The sequence below is a fragment of the Passer montanus genome, unplaced genomic scaffold (assembly GCF_014805655.1).
Source record: "Passer montanus isolate IOZ18808 unplaced genomic scaffold, ASM1480565v1 scaffold31, whole genome shotgun sequence".
Taxonomy (NCBI): Eukaryota; Metazoa; Chordata; class Aves; order Passeriformes; family Passeridae; genus Passer; species Passer montanus.
Window position 1 is genome coordinate 5,973,682 of NW_024367819.1, and position 17,926 is coordinate 5,991,607.

Here is a 17,926-nt window from a genome sequence, read left to right on the forward strand (position 1 = left end):
AATTTAGACTGATCAAAAAATGAAATTATTTTTCTAGATAGTCTTTGTGATATCAAGCAAAATACTTCAGTGTGATTGCAGTTCCACTAATTATGCACTCATGCTGTTCTCAAGTATGATTTTCAAAAGTGATGAGCAGTGATACCACTAGAATACCACTCCAATACTAGAGTATTGAAGTGTTTTATAAATGCTCTAATTCCAACCTAACACGTCCTTGACATTTTAGATAGGTACTCATTTAGTAGACAGTTTTGAACCTAATCTCTGCAGGTCTTCCTTATGAATAAGTAAATAAGGTGATAATATTCTCCTTGCCTCAGTGAGAGCTGGAAAGAGTTGTAAGGAATTGTAAAAGTAAATCATTTTTCTGCTGTAGCAGTAAGCTCTGTGTACAGAGTGGGACCAAGAAATGAACAGTCCAAAGCTACACTTGAAGAGTTTGGAGTACATCAAGTTCCAAGGCTGAAATACACGGATGGACTTGATACTGAAAGCTTTTCAGCTTCTGAATGCAATCATCAAATGCATTAAAATGGAATATTTTATAAAAAGACATTTGACATAGTAAATGTATGTGGTTGTGTAAGAGCATATTGCGGTGCATGGACTAAGGCAGTCCAAGTTCTATAAGGGATTCAAGTTTGTTTGCTTTCATTTTTGATGCTGCACTTAAAGTATGAATGATGCTCCTACATGTTTGCACATTTCAGTTATTTCTTTTGCTTCATTTCCTAATTAGAAGACATCACAACTTCAATCTGAAGATTAAACTGTTGCACCGAATCATTTTATTAATTAAGATTTTTGAATTTAGCAGCTCTGTTGTTTCAGGGTAAGTTTGAAGAAATGCAACATTTAATTATTTATAACTATAAGAAAAAAGAAAAGAAAAGAAAAGAAAAGAAAAGAAAAGAAAAGAAAAGAAAAGAAAAGAAAAGAAAAGAAAAGAAAAGAAAAGAAAAGATTACATTGGAATACGGAGGTATCAGTGACCATGGAAAGTTGTAGACGTGACATTTATTAATGCTTATTTATATATTGCATTACATAATTTAGTCAGAGGACTTGAATTCTGTTTTTTTAGATCTTACTAGTCGTTTTGAAGAAATTTATATGATAAAAAGAAGAAAGGATAGAATCCTTTGTCATTTTAAAAGTTAAGCAGTTTTCCAGAAATTACGTATTACTCACAATGCACCATATATAGCTTAGCAAATCAAAGATACATGGCATACCATTGCTCCAGCTTTGCTCTTTTTTAAATTTTATTTATTTTTAATATTTGACATCCCCATGACAATTCTTACTGTCTCATGCAGGACAGGCAGGTGTAAATCTTGCTGGGTTTCTTCCTAGGAAAAGAGATTTGTTACATGAAGGTCTCTGGATGTAATGTGGATTCCAAAATATATTAAGAACAACAGTTCAGTGAAGGAAGGAAGCTGTGTGAAGGAGCAGTGCTGAATGACAGACATAGGGATCCTTGGAGTCTTGGACTGTGTGACAAAGCTTCAGAAGCACAGATAAGGTTGCGGGGGTGTTGAAAATTAATAGAGACATAGCTGGTGTAGCTGGAGCGACAGAATCCTTGTCACGCATGCAGCAATAGGAGGAAAAGCCGTAGGAGGAAATCCATATTCAATTCACCTTCACAGAAGCAATCAAAGTATTTTGGCAGAAAGCTTCCTCCTGCCAGCAAACTTTAGTTTTTGAGGACTCTTTCAGCACAGTGTTCTGGTGTTCCTGTCTAAGATTAGTTGTGCAAATGAGCTTGGAACTTAAAAGCAATGCAATTAATCATTATTGTAAACTTGTCTTCCTATTCCTTATTTAAAAGAATTACAAAGTTTCTGTGGATTTTTTTATCTGTGAATTTAATCATTGGAGAATAATTTGGCTTCTTCTGACAACTTGTGACTGACGCTTTGCAGGGAGGAAAAAAAGGATTTTTTAATAGTTTTAAGAATAAACTCTTTGCTGTCATATTTTCAAGCTTTTCACTTTATTAATAAAGTTTGAGTGATTTAGCTTCTCATCATTTTGGTTGCTGCTTACACCTGAGAAAAGTGGGAGATACTGAGGAAGATTTCCAGTAGAAGCAGAAAAATAAAAGTACTAAATGGGTGGTGATTCTCCCTCACATGACCAGAAGGAAAACAAACTGTTTGGCTTTTGACCGTGCTGGCTACTAAACACCCTGTCATAGTGTGTGAGGTGAGTCACGACTTGTTTATTTATAGCCACGGCCAATCAAAGCCGACTGCTCTGAACTTCATTCAAGACCAGCAGCTCTTAGGATGTCTTGTAAACATTTGCTCTCTGAGCAAGGAGCATTCTTCCTGGCAGTGAGCAGCACAGGTGCCTGGCTGGTGCCTCCTAAAACACAAAACAGACTAGAAGATCATTGCCTGGATTATTATCTAGATTGGTAGAGAGAGACTGAGAATTCCCTTTTACATCTGAAATGCCAGACAGTGAGGATCTGGGACAAGATGACAGGTACTGTACTTTGCTTGTGCTGGCCCTCCCGTGCAGTGCAGGAAGGACTGAGGCTTCATGAAATTAATCTGTGTGTGCTCCTGAGTGCTCAGCCTGAGATCAGTTTTCTCAGCGTTGTAACCAATCTTCTGCTTCTTGAGGGCTTTGCCTCTAATGCTAACCTTCTCCGGAGGGAATGGGAGTCTTAATGTCTGATAGAGGGTAAATGGAACAGCTCTGAGGTACCTCTTAAACTGCAGGTGAAGGGAAGAAAATACTGTGTGGTTTCTACCTGGTCACTTTTTCCTTCAAAGCCTCAATATGTCAGGCATGGGAATAGTTTAGTTGGAGCCCTGCTACTGACAGAACACTAACTCATTTCTGTGAGATTGGGCACTGGGTTCCTTTGAGGTATGCCTGTCTTTCTGAAGTTCAGCTTTTATTTTAATTAGCTGATAAAACCAACAGGACAAAGAAAAAGTTATTGGATCCAAAACTTGAAAACAATTTTCAAAATACTGTTTTTCTCAAATATGATCCAACACATTTCTGTGAAGTAAATGCCCTAATTAAATTTAGCCAAATACTTTTTAAAATAGATATTTGAAACGTAGATGTTATTGATGTTTGGCTATGACAGAGTTTATAATCTAGATTTCTTAAAGTCCACACAGCTTTTCCGTAGTCTTGATGCTAATCAAAATCTTGGATCTAAAATGGTGTTAATGAAATATTTGATGTTGTAAAAAGAGTATTTGTCATGTATGTAGAAAGAGATGCCTTTTTTTTTTAGAAGTTAGTGAACAAAATGCCAGAATACAGAGGCAAATCTAAGAAATTAAGCAACTAAGGGATCAGAACTGGGCATTTCATTATGGCTTTGGGTTTGATTTCTTCCAGTTACATTTAAATCTAAAATTTAAATTTATGTGGATGGTTTTCCAGTATGTTTGTCAGAGCACTGTGAGATGAAACACAGGAGATAGCTCTGGTTGTCTCTTGTAGAGCAGCACATTCAAGCACTGCCCCCTAACTGGATGAGCGTGGGTGAATGGATCCCCCAGGGGCAATTGGGTCTCTGCAGGGGTGGGGTCACCTACACATTTCCGTTTGCAGGGATATCTGGGTTGTGCCCTATATATATATGGCATAGATTACAATTAATTGTAGTTGCAGGTAGCATTTTTTTCTTCTCTTAAGGAAATGTTGACCCATTACTGATAATCACCAAAGTATTAATTGCTGTTTTTCAAAAAATGTTTGGTGAGATCTCCACTTTGTTCAATTGTTTATTTTTCAATAAAGAAAACTGGAAATATGTGTGACCCCTTAAAAAAAGTTTTCAGCTTTGTAATAATATCTAATTTATTTTGTTCATAATTCTTTCTCTGTAAAGGCTTGCAGCAAGATTTGGCAGCTAAACAGAAGGCCTAAGACTCTAAGACCCCTTTTTCTATCAAAGTTGGGAGTTTTTGTTTTGGAAGAAAAAAGATGAGCTTTTCTAAAGCAGTAACCTGGAAAAACATAACAGAGCCTGCTCTGCCCATTTATCATTTTTGAAGCTACCATTAAATTAACTGACCCTGATGTTCATGCCTCATCCTTTTGTGTCTTCCAATTTATTTTTCTGAAATTAATTTGCCTTTTTGTCTTGGTCATGACAAATAGGATATAACTGGAGAACATTACTGAAGTGCTAATGAGGCTTGGTGGAGGTCAGAATATTTTGGTCCAAGTTAAACAAGAGGGAATAGAAGGAGGATCTATGCAGGAGCTGTGCAGGAGCAATTAATCTTAGAATTGCAAAGAAAGATATTGTAATGTAAATGCACAGATAATGGTGTAATTTTAAGGGCACGCTGAATCAAAGCTTCAGCTTGTATGTGTTTAAAAAAGGAGAGCAGCAGTATTTTTGTGGAAGGTGCAGAATGAGCTTTGATCCCTTATTGGTTTCAGTGCACTGCCCTCTTGTAGGCCCTGCTCAGATGCACATACCTCTTACATCCTCTCCAAGTTCATGTCCTACTTCAGAAATATGTAATGTTGTGTCACAAGTGTATTTCATGAACATGGTTACGTCATAGTTAAATATGTGGCATTGGTCAATACTTTGTTAGTCATACTGTGAATTAAAATGAAAAATAAGCAAAGGAACAGATGCACAAATACTTCTTAGCAAGGCTAGCCAAAAAGTGAAGAGTTGTGAAGAGCAGGTACACACTCGTATCTTCTGTTGTGTTTTGGCACATGATCATGGCTGGTAACAGATGAAGAACAGTGAGGAAATACATGGCCACAGGTAGAGAATTCAAAACAATTTAGCATAAGGAGATATTTTCCCTCAGTAATTCTTTATCCTCGGGTCCATTGCAGTTTTGGTGTAAGACAGTATAATTTTTGGGTTTTTTTTAAACTGATATTTTGTGAGGAATCTAATGATAGTCAAGAATGTATAAAAGACACTGTGAATATTGGTCCTGGAGCGGTGGAAACGCTTTCAGAATTCTCAGTAATGCATCGGAGTAGTGAGTGATAACCTACTTGTACAAAATACATTAAAACCCATGGAAAAGAGTCAAAATGAACTTGTGCGCAGAAAAAGCTACAGTCATCATTTGCTGGTAACACAGAAAGTAAATTTAAAAAATATTCTTTGGCACTTGAAAATACAGGGTTTGTTTTTGTTTGGGTTTTTTTGTGCAGCTCATCTTTCCTAGCTGTTTGACTTTGAAAGGCCTTGAGCTAGGAATATCCCAGCTGAAGAATATGGAGGCTGTGAAGGAGGAAAATAAATTGATTTTGCGAAAAAGCACAAAAAGAGTTGTCTTTGCAAGACAAAAGTAATTCCAAAATAATTGCTTCCAACAGCTGGGCAGATCTGTTTAAAGTTGTCCAAATGGAACTTCATGGTCTTGTTGCTTAGTAAGGAGTTTCCTTACTTTTTCTGAACAAAAATATCCCTTTTGTGTTTGTAACAGTTACAAATGGGATCCTGACCTGAAAAGATCCCAGTCCTTGGACCACCTTGGTAAAAGGGCAACAGCACACAGTAAACAGCATTATAGTCTTTGCTAAACAGAAGGCAAGTCAATAATAGTATTCACATGGCACTGAAAGACTTGTTCTCATGCAAAGAGACATTTAAAAACATTCTAATAACTCAAGTCATTAATTTGGACTAATGGCACTGGACTGTCAGATCATGCTTTGAATGACCTCGAACTGCAGTAGTAGCTGGTGTTTTCCTCAGGGGAGCTGGGCAGAAGAAGCACAGGTCAGAGGAAGGGCTTCCTGTGGGAGCTGCCCTGCCAGTCTGCTCACCAGAGTCTGCCCAGAGGAGCTCAGCCCTGAAATGCCCCAATTTAGCTGGAGTATATTTTTATTGTCATAGTGGGATAGTCAGCAAAAAGTGACAACATTTAATACTGTCTGCTGTATTGAGGAACTTGTATGCTGGAATCGCCTTCAAAAAAAGCTAGAATTAACCAGTTTGTGTTTGGTCAGCTGAAGAAATACATTGCAGCTCATTATTAAGACTTCATAAGATCACTGATGCATTATACCTGAATAGAAGAGATGAACATATGCCCTCCAAAAAAAAAATCTTGTTAGTAATGGGTCATTTTCTAAATTTAAATAATCTGTTGGACAAGATGAATTCCCCTGTCTCTTTTCAGAGCACTTTGGTGTATTTTTGTAAGAATAAGTTTGCTTTCATTTTCAGAAAACTTTGTTCCTGACTACTAATATAAGCAAAAAAAACTACCTAAACTTATTGAATTGACATTGTTCAGCAGGACACCAGTGGTAAAATGGTTCCATGTCAGTTGAAGAGAAGAAAATATAATTATGGATTTGGTTTTACACTCTGTGCAAGGAGTATATAGAGTCAGGGATGAAAGGTTGCTTATCTGTCACATGGTCCCACCACTCTACTATGCAGTCCAGTGGGAAAGGCACGTCCAGCCTCATCAAATGCTGATGATTTAAACATATTTCTTGTAATACTGTATTTCTTTCTACAGTAATATTACAAAAAGTCATCTTGGTCAGGAAATAAAAGGGGGAAAACTTTGAAATAAGATTTTTTTTCAGCTTTTTATCCCACACCTTCCCTTGGGAAAAAACCAAAACAGGAACAGCAGATTGGACTGATCCACTGTTAATAAAAAGAAAAAAATTGAAGTGTCAGATGCAGATAGACAAGGCTGGGAAGAAAACACTTTAAGATTTTAAGAAGCAATGTTGCACAGTATAACACAATTAATTTAGTTTTTATAAACAATGTATTAACTACTGGAGGTATGATAATTAAAGGAGATTTTTGGATTGGGAAATGTTAGCTACTCTTTAAGGTTGATAACTCAGTCTCAAGCTTCAATTTAAAAATGAGGTCTCTATATCTTAGAGATTTCAAGGGTGTCAAAGCCTCAACATAGAAGGGATGGTCAAATGTAATCTGTTAAAGGATGTTAGCCACAGTACCACGTATTAGTAAGCCTAAATCTGTGCAGCACCTGTGGATTAGCAATGGGAAATATGATGCATATGGATATCTACAAGCTGAAGAGATTTCTGTTAGAAAAGTTTTGCACTATTTGGCGCGAAAAGGTTGTAGATGAAAATTCTCTGTGAAGTGTAAGAATGAAGTATATAGTAGATGCTTCCTGGTTTTGCTTTTTCTTTTGTGAAAGTCTTTGATGCAAGGATGGTTTTACATGGTATCCCAGTGATTCAGCTAAATTGCAGGTCTTGTTAACTTGGTCATGACCACATGACACAAATACAATTATTTTAGTATACTTAATGATTGCATAGGATCCAAAAGTAGCACAGGATAGAGCCCAGTTCTACATAGTCACCTTTAAAATTAGCCACATAGGTCATTAGGATGCTGTGCTGTGAGTTTAGTAGTGCTGGCCATTCTGTCTTTGCACATAGTGCACTAACATTCACAAATGTGTTACATTTTGTGTCTATAAGGCTATAATCAATAGTGCATTGTGTTCCACCACAGTTCAATAGTAGCTTTCAGAGGTTTTGCCATTGGTACTTTAATATGCTTAACTGTGAAATTTCCTTTTAACACTGTTTTATATTTTAGGGGGGGTTTATTTTCATTTTCAGTATATGTCCTCCTGAAATTTCTATGTAAAATAAAAACTACACAAACTTTTTAGTTTAGATACTATTTTAAATCCCTTATCTCTGTACCTTAATAATTTAGAAGAAAAATTTAAAAACCTACTTTTTTGTATAGGTCTTCAGGTATAAAATGTTTGTTTCAGAGAAAAACTGTATCATTATAATCACTCCCTTCTGCACTGTGGTGACTTCTTTCTTACAGCAGAAACCTGTGAAAGCTCTGAAAAGGTAGACCTGCTTGATTGGGGTTTGCTAACAGTTTACACCCTGGATTTAATTTGATTAATTTTCATTATGAACTGGTTGCTTATTTGTCCTCTGATATTCAGATCCCTTACAGCTGCATGATTCTATAGGTTCTAAATATTACCTTTTTAAAAACTCACAAATAGCCATATTACCTATATTTTTATTTACATATCTTTAGGAATGTAACTTTTGGTTCTTCCACCTTGACTACTACATTCCAAGTTACCCTGAAAATTACAGAGTGCACAGGCTACAAATGTGTGTGGTTACAGCTGGGAAATCAGGAGGGTTTAGAAGCTCTATAATTACAAACTCAGTGTTTATGTGGGTGCAGTCCTTCCGATCCACCACATCATGGTGTTCTCTTGTCACTGCTGCAGTTCTGAGTAGCTATCTGCATGAAGATACATAGAAAACTGTGTGCACATAATTCAAAACAATCCAGCACATCACGAAGAGATATTTAAACCAGTAATATGAGATCTGCTGACCTTTCTGAGAGAAATGTGATGGGGCTTTGCTTGAACAGATGTCTAGCTATGAAATGGGAGCATGACACCATCAGTCATTTTTAGTGAATGTAATGCCACTGTGTTTTCTGGCCAGGGTTTGTGACTGTGATCAGTGGAAGCGTCTGGGTGGTAGAGTGTTTTGGGTAGGGTGTTTTTTTTGCAATTACTAGGCAACAGTTTATATATTTGCTCAGTTATAGAAATGATGCAATAGGCAGTCAGAAGGATGTGAGTAATTTATTTTTTTCTGAACACCCTCAACCTTATTGACGATAGTTTTAGAATGGAAGTGTAGCACTGTTTATCAAACTAAGAATAATTGATGGGAGCATAAAATATTATTCTTTCTAAATGACCTACAAAAGCCTTTGAAAGTATTCAGCATTGGCTGCTTATCCCCAGAGGAGCATGGACAGCAGTCCCCAAAGCTGTTTTGGCAGGAAGAATAGGGTTCACAAGTAATGTACTAATATTATGCTGAAATAGATTTATATTCTTTGTTGACTTATGTCATAGTCAGGCACTCCACATTCATCATCTACATCACTTCAAACATCTTCTTTTTCCCTTTTTATCTTTAAATGTGACCATTGGAAAATTAATTTCTCTGGAGTATGCATCATTGTGTGCCTGTTTCCTTTTGATCTAATGCAAGTTTCATAGTTACCTCTGTTTTTACAGGGCCATGACATAACCTCTCTGCCTTTGTGTATGTATATTATATGTTGTACATACAATTATGTGATGTACCGCCTTTCTTTCTCACTCCCCCTTCACCAGGATCTGTTGCTTCCCCCTTGCTCTAACCCTCTGGACTGTGGGTAACACTGCTATTTAAGTCGGCTCAAGGTAAAAAGACAGGAAAGATAGGTATCACAAAGGCTGGTGGTTGTTGGGAGTTGTGAACAAGAAGAGGCAGCATGTGCATCTGGTGATCACACCGAAAATCAGCAAGCTGGCTTTCTTACACCTCTAATTGCCTAGATCAGAATAAGGCTTCAAAATAGTCCCTGGTGTTCCTTGTAAAATAGAAAATTGTGGCTGTTATAGAACTAACAAAGGTGTCTTACAATTTCTTGTGGCCTAGAAGCGACTGCCAACTACTCTATTGTGGAGTTCAGAAGTGTGTTTGCAAAGTTTTGAAGCAAATTTCACCTGTACCATCCACTCCTCTTGCTCGTCGTCTTGTCCATGTACCACATGTGGACCACAGGGCCAAAGCATATAGCAGGATATTTTATCTGTACCGCAGCTCATGCTTTCAAAAAGTTGGCTAAAGAAAGCATCACCATCACCAAGCAAGGCAACTGCAGAGAACTTTCCCTGCAAATGTGCACTTTTTCTTCATACTTTGCATTTTTGTTTTTGAATTGTTACTAGTTATCCCATTGTGCCTTGTTATAGGTCCTTCTCTTTAATCAATATTGTCTTTATGTTAGTGGTGAATATAGTTTGCATTTTTATTGTACTTTCTGCTTTTGTCTTTCCCCCCTCTGTTTTTGCTGTCAGCTTAAAATTATTAAAGTGAGTATCTACAGTTGTCCTAGGTATTTCAAAGCTCTAATTTCATAGCAGGCATCAGGCCTGTTCATTTTTTCTTTGTGCTTCCACAGAGTTCTACTTTGGTTGTCCACAATTTCAAATAAAGGATAGGAGTAAAAGTCTATAAAAGGATTTTATTATTCAGAGCACTTTCATACTAGTAGTTTTCAGTAATGGAATAAATGGGCAGCTCTTAAAATACTTATTATTAATGCTGTAGAATGGTTTACAGAATGTGGAAGCAGTATTTCTTCAGGGGAAGTAGCCTATCCATAAAAATTGCAGTTCCTGTAGGCCAAAATCCTTGTATAATATTTTCCCAAAGCCACTAATTATCAGAGATTATGGAAATTGAAATCTCTGCTGTGGGTGGGGTGCGAACAGAAAGTTCTGTGTGATGTTGCTCATTCCTCCAGCTGGGTTCCTGCAGTGATCTCTATGCGTTATGTTATGGTTTTATTTTCATCCTCTGTCATGGACCAATATCTGCGTTCAGTGCCTTGTGTGGCTGGGAAAATGCCAAAGTCACCTAGTCCAAGACACAGGGGTCTTATCCTATGCATTTCAGGTGTGCTATTTTAAATAAATGCTTCAATGTTTGTTTTCCTCAAAGGGGAGGAAATGCCCCTCACCCTGACTATTTTGTAGTGTAAGAGGAAATCACACCACTGCAACACCATAAGCACTATAATGCACTCAGGAATAGGGCACCGGTTTTGGGGTTCGGACTTTATTGAGCCTTACCCCGTGGCTGCAGCCACTGTTTGGTGCAGCTGGCAGTGCCCGGGCAGTGTGGCTCTGTCACTGCCGGGCAGTGTGGCTCTGTCCCTGCCGGGCAGGGGGGCTCTGTCCCTGCCGGGCAGGGGGGCTCTGTCCCCGCCGGGTCCCCGCGCCCCTCCCGTCCCTGGCTGGTCCCCGCGGCTGTGCCACCACCTCGCGGCGAACGAGGACAGCCGGGAAGCAGGGAAGGGTCTCCGCGGAGCATTTTGGACCGAAATCGTGCCTTTTTACAAAAGGGAGGCTGCGGAGACCGTGTGCAGCTGACAGGAGTTGGGGGTTTGAGCTGACCGTCTGTGTGTCCCCTGGTGGCTGTGCACCGACAGCGGGGCTCTGTCCCTGCCGGGCAGGGGGGCTCTGTCCCCGCCGTGTCCCCGCGCCCCTCCCGTCCCTGGCTGGTCCCCGCGGCTGTGCCACCACCTCGCGGCGAACGAGGACAGCCGGGAAGCAGGGAAGGGTCTCCGCGGAGCATTTTGGACCGAAATCGTGCCTTTTTACAAAAGGGAGGCTGCGGAGACCGTGTGCAGCTGACAGGAGTTGGGGGTTTGAGCTGACCGTCTGTGTGTCCCCTGGTGGCTGTGCACTGACCCCTGTACAGTCATTTTTTCATAATGTAGATTTTTATTTATCTTGTAATTCGATCTACTTGTGACAAAATGTTTACTCTTACTGCATTAGACATGTAATGGGTTATATATCTCAGTGAAATGGCCAGAGTTGCTCGTGGCAGCCTTGCATTCACTGTGATCAAAGCTGTGTGTACTCAGCAGTGCATTATGCAAAAAGTAACTCAGTAAAGCTGGTGTGGAATTGACTTCAGATTCTCAGTGTTTGCACGGTGGTTCGTCCATTCTTTGTACCAGTTTGACTTGACATTGACTGGCCTGTGCATGTCTTTATTATTATTTGTTGTTTTATAAGCCAGCTTTGTTGTAGACACTCTGTTTACTCCACAAAGGTATATGGTGTGACCTTTTAAGCTCAATATTGGATAAACTGATCAGCCCCAAATGTGATAGACACATATGCTGTCACATGGTTCTCCGAAAGTTCTTTAGTAGAGGTTTTTGAGGGTTTTTTTTGGGGGGGAGGATTTATTTTATTAAAAGTACTGAACAGTCATAAGCTTTAGAAACAGTCCTTTCAATATAATAGAAAAACTAACATTCAGTAGGAAAATTAATATAAACATCAAGACTCCAATTTCTTTTTTTCTATGTTGGGTAGCAATTTCATCATCATAGTTTGCAGAACAAAATAAAAAACAGGGAAAAAAAAGCACAAGGATTATATGCATAAAATGAAATATATTAATATGTGTGGCCATCTTGTGGCAATAAAAAGTACTGTGGTATACTTTTTAAAGAAAAAATAATATTAAAGAAACAAGTTTGGGGTCAGTTGCTTGATTTAGATGACAACTGTGTCTTCAACTCAATGTCTTCATATGACAAGAATGAATAAGCAGTAATATTTTACGGACTGAAAACTGCTATTACTGAACAGATTAACTTTTTTTAGTGAAAAAGATCGAATTAGCTCAACATAGAATACGAAGAAACAAGCACAGGTGTCTCTAGCATAGGAACAGCCATTGGATTGCCAGAGGCTAAGACTTTACATGATGTTTTCAACCAGTTTCAACTTCCATACGAGCTGTAAACAAAGTTGGGTATTTTTGTTTGTTTCACTCAGCTGGAAAGTCACCGATTCCAGTCTAGACTACAGACCCAGAATAAATCAGTGCATTTCAGAAACACTGATGAATCTATTTGTATTTCTTCAAGAAATGTCCCACTTTAAGGAACAAAACCCTGGCAAGGTAAGCACTCCCCAGTAACATTAATAGTTCTATATGATTTAATTAAAAATTGAGATAGATTAAAAAAAAACAAACAAGTGAACAAGCAAAAAAAGGAAAAAAAAGTACATTCTGACACATTCAGTCATGAGTTTCTGCTAACTAATTGCAATTAGTGAGTTGGGTTTTGTCCTGCATATAATTTGTCCAAGCAATTTTCACGCAGTGAAGGTAGAATTTCTTAATTTTAGTAAGAAATTTAGTAATTTTAGCAATAAACATGATTTTGTTAAAGCTTTACAGTAAATGAATAAAAATAGCATGTTTTTATGGTAGAAGAGGGGATAAATCCCTAATTATCCAAAATGGACTGTTTGATGCTTAGTTTCACCAGAAGTGTTAAAAGTAATACCCAGTTTTGAAAAACAAACTTCAATTTTGCACTGCATTCTAGATTTCATTAGCATGCAACATCTTCCTTTTGCAAAATTATCTAATCATTTAAGTGAAAGTGTTAATGGTGTATTTTAATGTTTTTGCCAGTTTTGCCTACTAGTCTGCAGCATATGTACATTTTTCACTGTCTTGGGAAGTTACATTCCTGGAGTTGTCCTCTCCTATGTCTTGTGTAAGTATGGTCTCTTTTCCAGTCATGATTTGTGTATGTGTGTACTGTTCATCATTTGGTCTCTGTGTAAGGACTGTTTATTTGTTTATTTATTTATATACCTGTTTACACACTCGTGCAAGTTTGCAGAAGACACCAGTCTCTGTGGTGCACTTGACAAGGGATGCACCTGAGGGACAGGATGCCATCCAGATGGACAGGATGCCATCCAGAGGGACCCGGACAAGCTTGAGAAGTGGGCCCATGAGAACCTCATGAGGTTTAGCGAGACCAAGTGCAAGGTGCTGCACCTGGGTCAGGGTATCAACCCAGGCTGAGAGGGATGAACAGATCCAGAGCAGCCCTGCCCAGAAGGACTTGGGGGTGCTGGAATGGGTGGACATGACCCAGCCATGGGCACTCACAGCCCAGAAACCAAACATGTTCTGGGCTGCATCCAAAGCAGCGTGGGCAGCAGGGGAGGGAGGGGATTCTGTCCCTCTGCTCTGCTCTGCTGACACCCCACCTGGAATCCTGGGGGTCCCCAACACAGAAAGGACATGGACCTGTTGAGTCCAAAGGAGGGGGCATGGAGATTGTCAGAGGGCCCTAGCACCTCTCCTATGAAAACAGGCTGAGAAAGCTGGGGATGTTCAGCCTGGAGAAGAGAACACTCTGGGGAGAGGCTTTTGAGTTCCTAAAGAGGGCTTTCAAGAAAGCTGGGGACAAACGTGACACCCCACCTGGAGTCCCGGGGGTCCCCAACACAGAAAGGACATGGACCTGTTGAGTCCAAAGGAGGGGGCATGGAGATTGTCAGAGGGCCCTAGCACCTCTCCTATGAAAACAGGCTGAGAAAGCTGGGGATGTTCAGCCTGGAGAAGAGAACACTCTGGGGAGAGGCTTTTGAGTTCCTAAAGAGGGCTTTCAAGAAAGCTGGGGACAAACATTTGAGCAGTGCCTGCTGCAATAGCACAAGAGGTGATGGTTTTAAACTGAAGGAGGGTCAATTTAGGTTAGATATAAAAAAGAATTTTCTTAGAATTTTTTGGCATATGGAAGTCAGCTTACAAGTTTTTTCAGTGTGTTGATTCTGGCACAGTGTTGCATAGTCACTTTGGTCAAAGTTAAGATGTCAAAATCAGACTAAGTCAAGGTAATGATAGATGTTATAATGACAATAAATTGTGTCTTACTGATAGTAAAAAAGGTGTCAGTTGGTATGAATGTAATGGTATTTTCTGTGATGAGTAGGAATGGCTCCTGAAAACTGGATTTTACCTTAAAAGTGTCTGACATGGGCATTTCATAACGCATTTTTATGTAAAACTAACTGTATTATGTAAAGTTAGTCATTATCTTATGCAAAGGCATTGTTTAAGCTTTTTGAGTTACTTCTTGTACAGCAATATTTCAATACCATTTTTTCTCTGTCTTCATTTTTATCACAGTATTGTGTGCCTTTTTATGTCCCTTCCTTAAGTGCAATGAATTTGGACAGAAACTGTGCAGCAAAATAAAGGGTGTTCTGATGAAACTAGATTTTGGAATAGTAGAATATATCAACCAGAAGAAAAAAGAGAGATCTGGTGAGTAGTTAATTATAGTCTCACATATTATTATAAAATATTATTGTACTTCTGTATGCAGAGCATTTTCTTCACCTTGCAGAAAGTTTGGTTTGTCCTGAGAAGCCAACTGTAGATATATTACTTGCTTTGAACCTGGCTACTGTTATTAGCTTTATAAGAATAACACATAAATTTGACAATTTATGTCAAATGTCTGGGTATGATAATTAAAAAGTTATTACTTCATGGAAAGAAACAAAGCAAGCTCTTTGTATGTGATTAGATGTACTGATTATAAGTTTTCAGAAAAAAAACTACTTGCTGTAAGCTTGCAATGCTTATCTCTCTTTAGATAAGGCAAACTTACCCAGCAGAGAGACTCATGCAAGGGTCTCAAAATAAGTACATAACAGAATTTTCAGTAAGATTCAAAACTCTATTCCTGTATCTCAATCTGCCTTGGTTTAACTCCCTCCAGCCAAAAAAAAAAAATTTTCTTCTCCAAATATTCCAAAAGCATATAAGAATTGCCACAGGATAGCAGCTACAAATTAATCCAGGTTTCTATGTGGAAAGGGGAGGAATCAACTTAAAACAAAATCTTGCCTATCTCATACAATATCTTTGTAATAGTGGAATCTTTTAGATTTTAAGCAATAAAGCTATTTCAAGGAAAATCTGTATATGAACAGTGTTAGTTTGTTTCTTGTGTGTGCTTCAGTTTTGGTAATTAAACCTTTGTAGTGTAGTCACACTACTTGTAGGTAGCCTATCCTTTTAAATTGCTACATCAGTAGACTTACTATCTGCTTTAAAACATGCATTTCTTGTAACCATTATACAATTCATTATACAATGTGCTGTTCCGAGACCCAAGGAGAACCACCACATGTCTTTTCCCCTTCTCTTACATTTAATGTGATAGTAATTGAAAATAAGGAATAATGCATTGGAAATTTTGTTTCATGCATTGTTCTACTTGTTCAGTTTTTAAGTGAAACTGGCAGAGATAAAGATCAGCCTATCGTTTAATAAAATTCATAAGCCAGAACTGGGAAAATGGTTGAGATTAGAGTGTTCTTTCCTGCATTTCATCCTCCAGTTTAATTTAACACAGACAAACTCCCTACCTTGCTTTGCCTCTTGGGTTCACCACGTTGGCTCACAAACCTTGTGTTGACACAAGAGAAGAAACAGCAAGTTCCAGGAAGAAGCAAACAAGAACACTTAGACTGTGCTTTTCATTTTTATATTGGTTTAAAAGATTCTCAGACAGAGGAGGCAAAATTTGTATCTCTGCTTATCTGTAAAGAGCAACATTCTACCTAACTTCAGAGGATGCTTTGTATGCATATTTGCTTATGACTATGAATGCAGGGTAGCTGGGTGTTGGTAGAAGAAGGGGTTTGTGAATGAAGATTACATGCAGTTATCAAGAAAATTGCACGTGCTCATGTAAAAGTAATGTGGTGGGATAACTACACAGCCTGTTCTAACAACATGTTACACTTGTGCATTTTACCAGCAGTGTAGTCTAAAAGAGAGATATCTATTTGCCAGGGCAGATGACATTCTAGTGTGCAACAGAGACTCGTGAAGGAAGTACAATGCAGGTAAATAGTTCTACTGGAATGTATTCAGAATAACATTCTTTATTCCACTGTGGTTGCTGTATTTTGATAAGCAGCCAGTCTCTCAGTCAGGCTTGTTTCCCTGGTAGCATAGCAGATAAATGATACACTGTAGCAGCAGGTGGAGAATTATTGTGCTACACAAGCTGTGTGACAGGGAACACACACTGAACCTGGAAATCCATTGTTATGAGTAGGATAAAAAATATATCTTTTTTCTTTCAGAAACAGCAAAAACAAAACCCACAGAAGATGACAGTGAATTAGACATATCAGCTCTGTGTCCTAAGGTGACTTTTTTTCAGTCAGCCCTGTCTTGCTTTTAAAATCTATATAGATAATGGGAGGCTATCTAGATTGCTGTCTCTGTTCTTCTGTGGAAGACTTTGCCCTCCCCAGGAGGCTGTGTTCCTGAACTAAGCAGTATGCTTTAGAAGTGATTCATAGTCTCCACCTTTAGCCTTATACTAATCAACCTACTGCATTTGTGACTTCTGGCCCTTCAGGTAATGGTTTCATTGGCCTACTGAGCTAAGAATGTGTTTATTTTGTATTGGCTGTAGAATGATTGCGTTAATATTTAAAAGTAAAGGTAATTATTTTTATTTCCAACACTGAAATTACAGTTGACTTTTATCAAATTAAAATACAAAAGGGAAACATTAATAGAAAACTGTAGTGGTTCTATGTAATTTGTCAGATATTTTTGTAATCACTTGTCTAATAATTTTCAATGATGGTGCAAATAGGTATACTATCTATAACATCTTTCTAGATATATATGAGAACACTAAAATTTCTCATTTTTCTTTTAGTATTCTAAATGACTGTATCGCAAAGGTTTCTCTGTTAGAATACCATTTGATATTTAAAAAATCATCTTAATAGGAATTATTATGCCGTATTTGATCAGGAGTGTATAAAACCTGACTTTGACAGAGATTACTTTGGAGGTGATTTTATGCTTTGAAAAAAAAATCCCATGGGATAAAAATATGTATCTGACATAACTAAATATTGTTCAATAAATTCGTAAAGGACAATGTCTTTTTGTTCAGCTAATTTTTGATGGTCTTGTAGCTGTTGGGCTTGTTTTTCTGGTCCAAGTTTACTCATTTTGTTACATTATGCACATTTTGTATTTGCAGGCTCATTTTGCTTTATTACAGTAACTGGAATTTTCTATGCTTCTTTAGTATAATACAGCCTTTAGTTATTACAAAGAGGGATGCTTCACTTCTAAGCATTGTACAGTATTTTCATATTTCTTCAATTAGGGCTTAAATAGGAGGTGATATATGTTGCTATGACATAAAAGAGGGATTTTGTTCAGTCTCTAAGCATTGGCTTTCTGTAGTGTGGTTTTTTAAAAATGTAATAATACCATGTATGGGACTGTTTTCTGTGTAGGTTAGTCCTGCAATTGTTGCCAAAGAGCTGTCAGTGTCTGACACAGATGTCTCAGAAGTATCCTGGACCGATAATGGGACCTTTAACTTATCCGAGGGCTATTCTCCACAGACAGACACATCTGATGGTAGGTAACAGCTTCATCTAGATCATCAGTGGAATCCACATGTGCAAGTTACCTCAAAATTATTAGATAATTA

The 17,926-nt window shown here is 38.1% G+C and overlaps 1 protein-coding gene across 2 annotated transcripts in view; it reads left to right on the forward strand.

Annotated features, from left to right (window-relative positions):
* RETREG1 (reticulophagy regulator 1) overlaps window positions 1-17,926 on the forward strand; it is a 63,772-nt gene that overhangs the window by 38,793 nt on the left and 7,053 nt on the right. Inside the window, exons 1-6 of one of the 2 annotated variants that reach the window (XM_039714873.1) lie at window positions 2,265-2,502; window positions 12,402-12,528; window positions 13,051-13,135; window positions 14,566-14,703; window positions 16,542-16,606; window positions 17,727-17,853. In XM_039714873.1, coding sequence (XP_039570807.1) covers window positions 2,468-2,502; window positions 12,402-12,528; window positions 13,051-13,135; window positions 14,566-14,703; window positions 16,542-16,606; window positions 17,727-17,853 — 577 coding nt within the window. In that variant the 5' untranslated portion in view covers window positions 2,265-2,467. Of the gene's footprint in view, window positions 1-2,264; window positions 2,503-12,401; window positions 12,529-13,050; window positions 13,136-14,565; window positions 14,704-16,541; window positions 16,607-17,726; window positions 17,854-17,926 lie in introns of those variants that run through there. The other variant, XM_039714872.1, reaches the window with a different exon arrangement.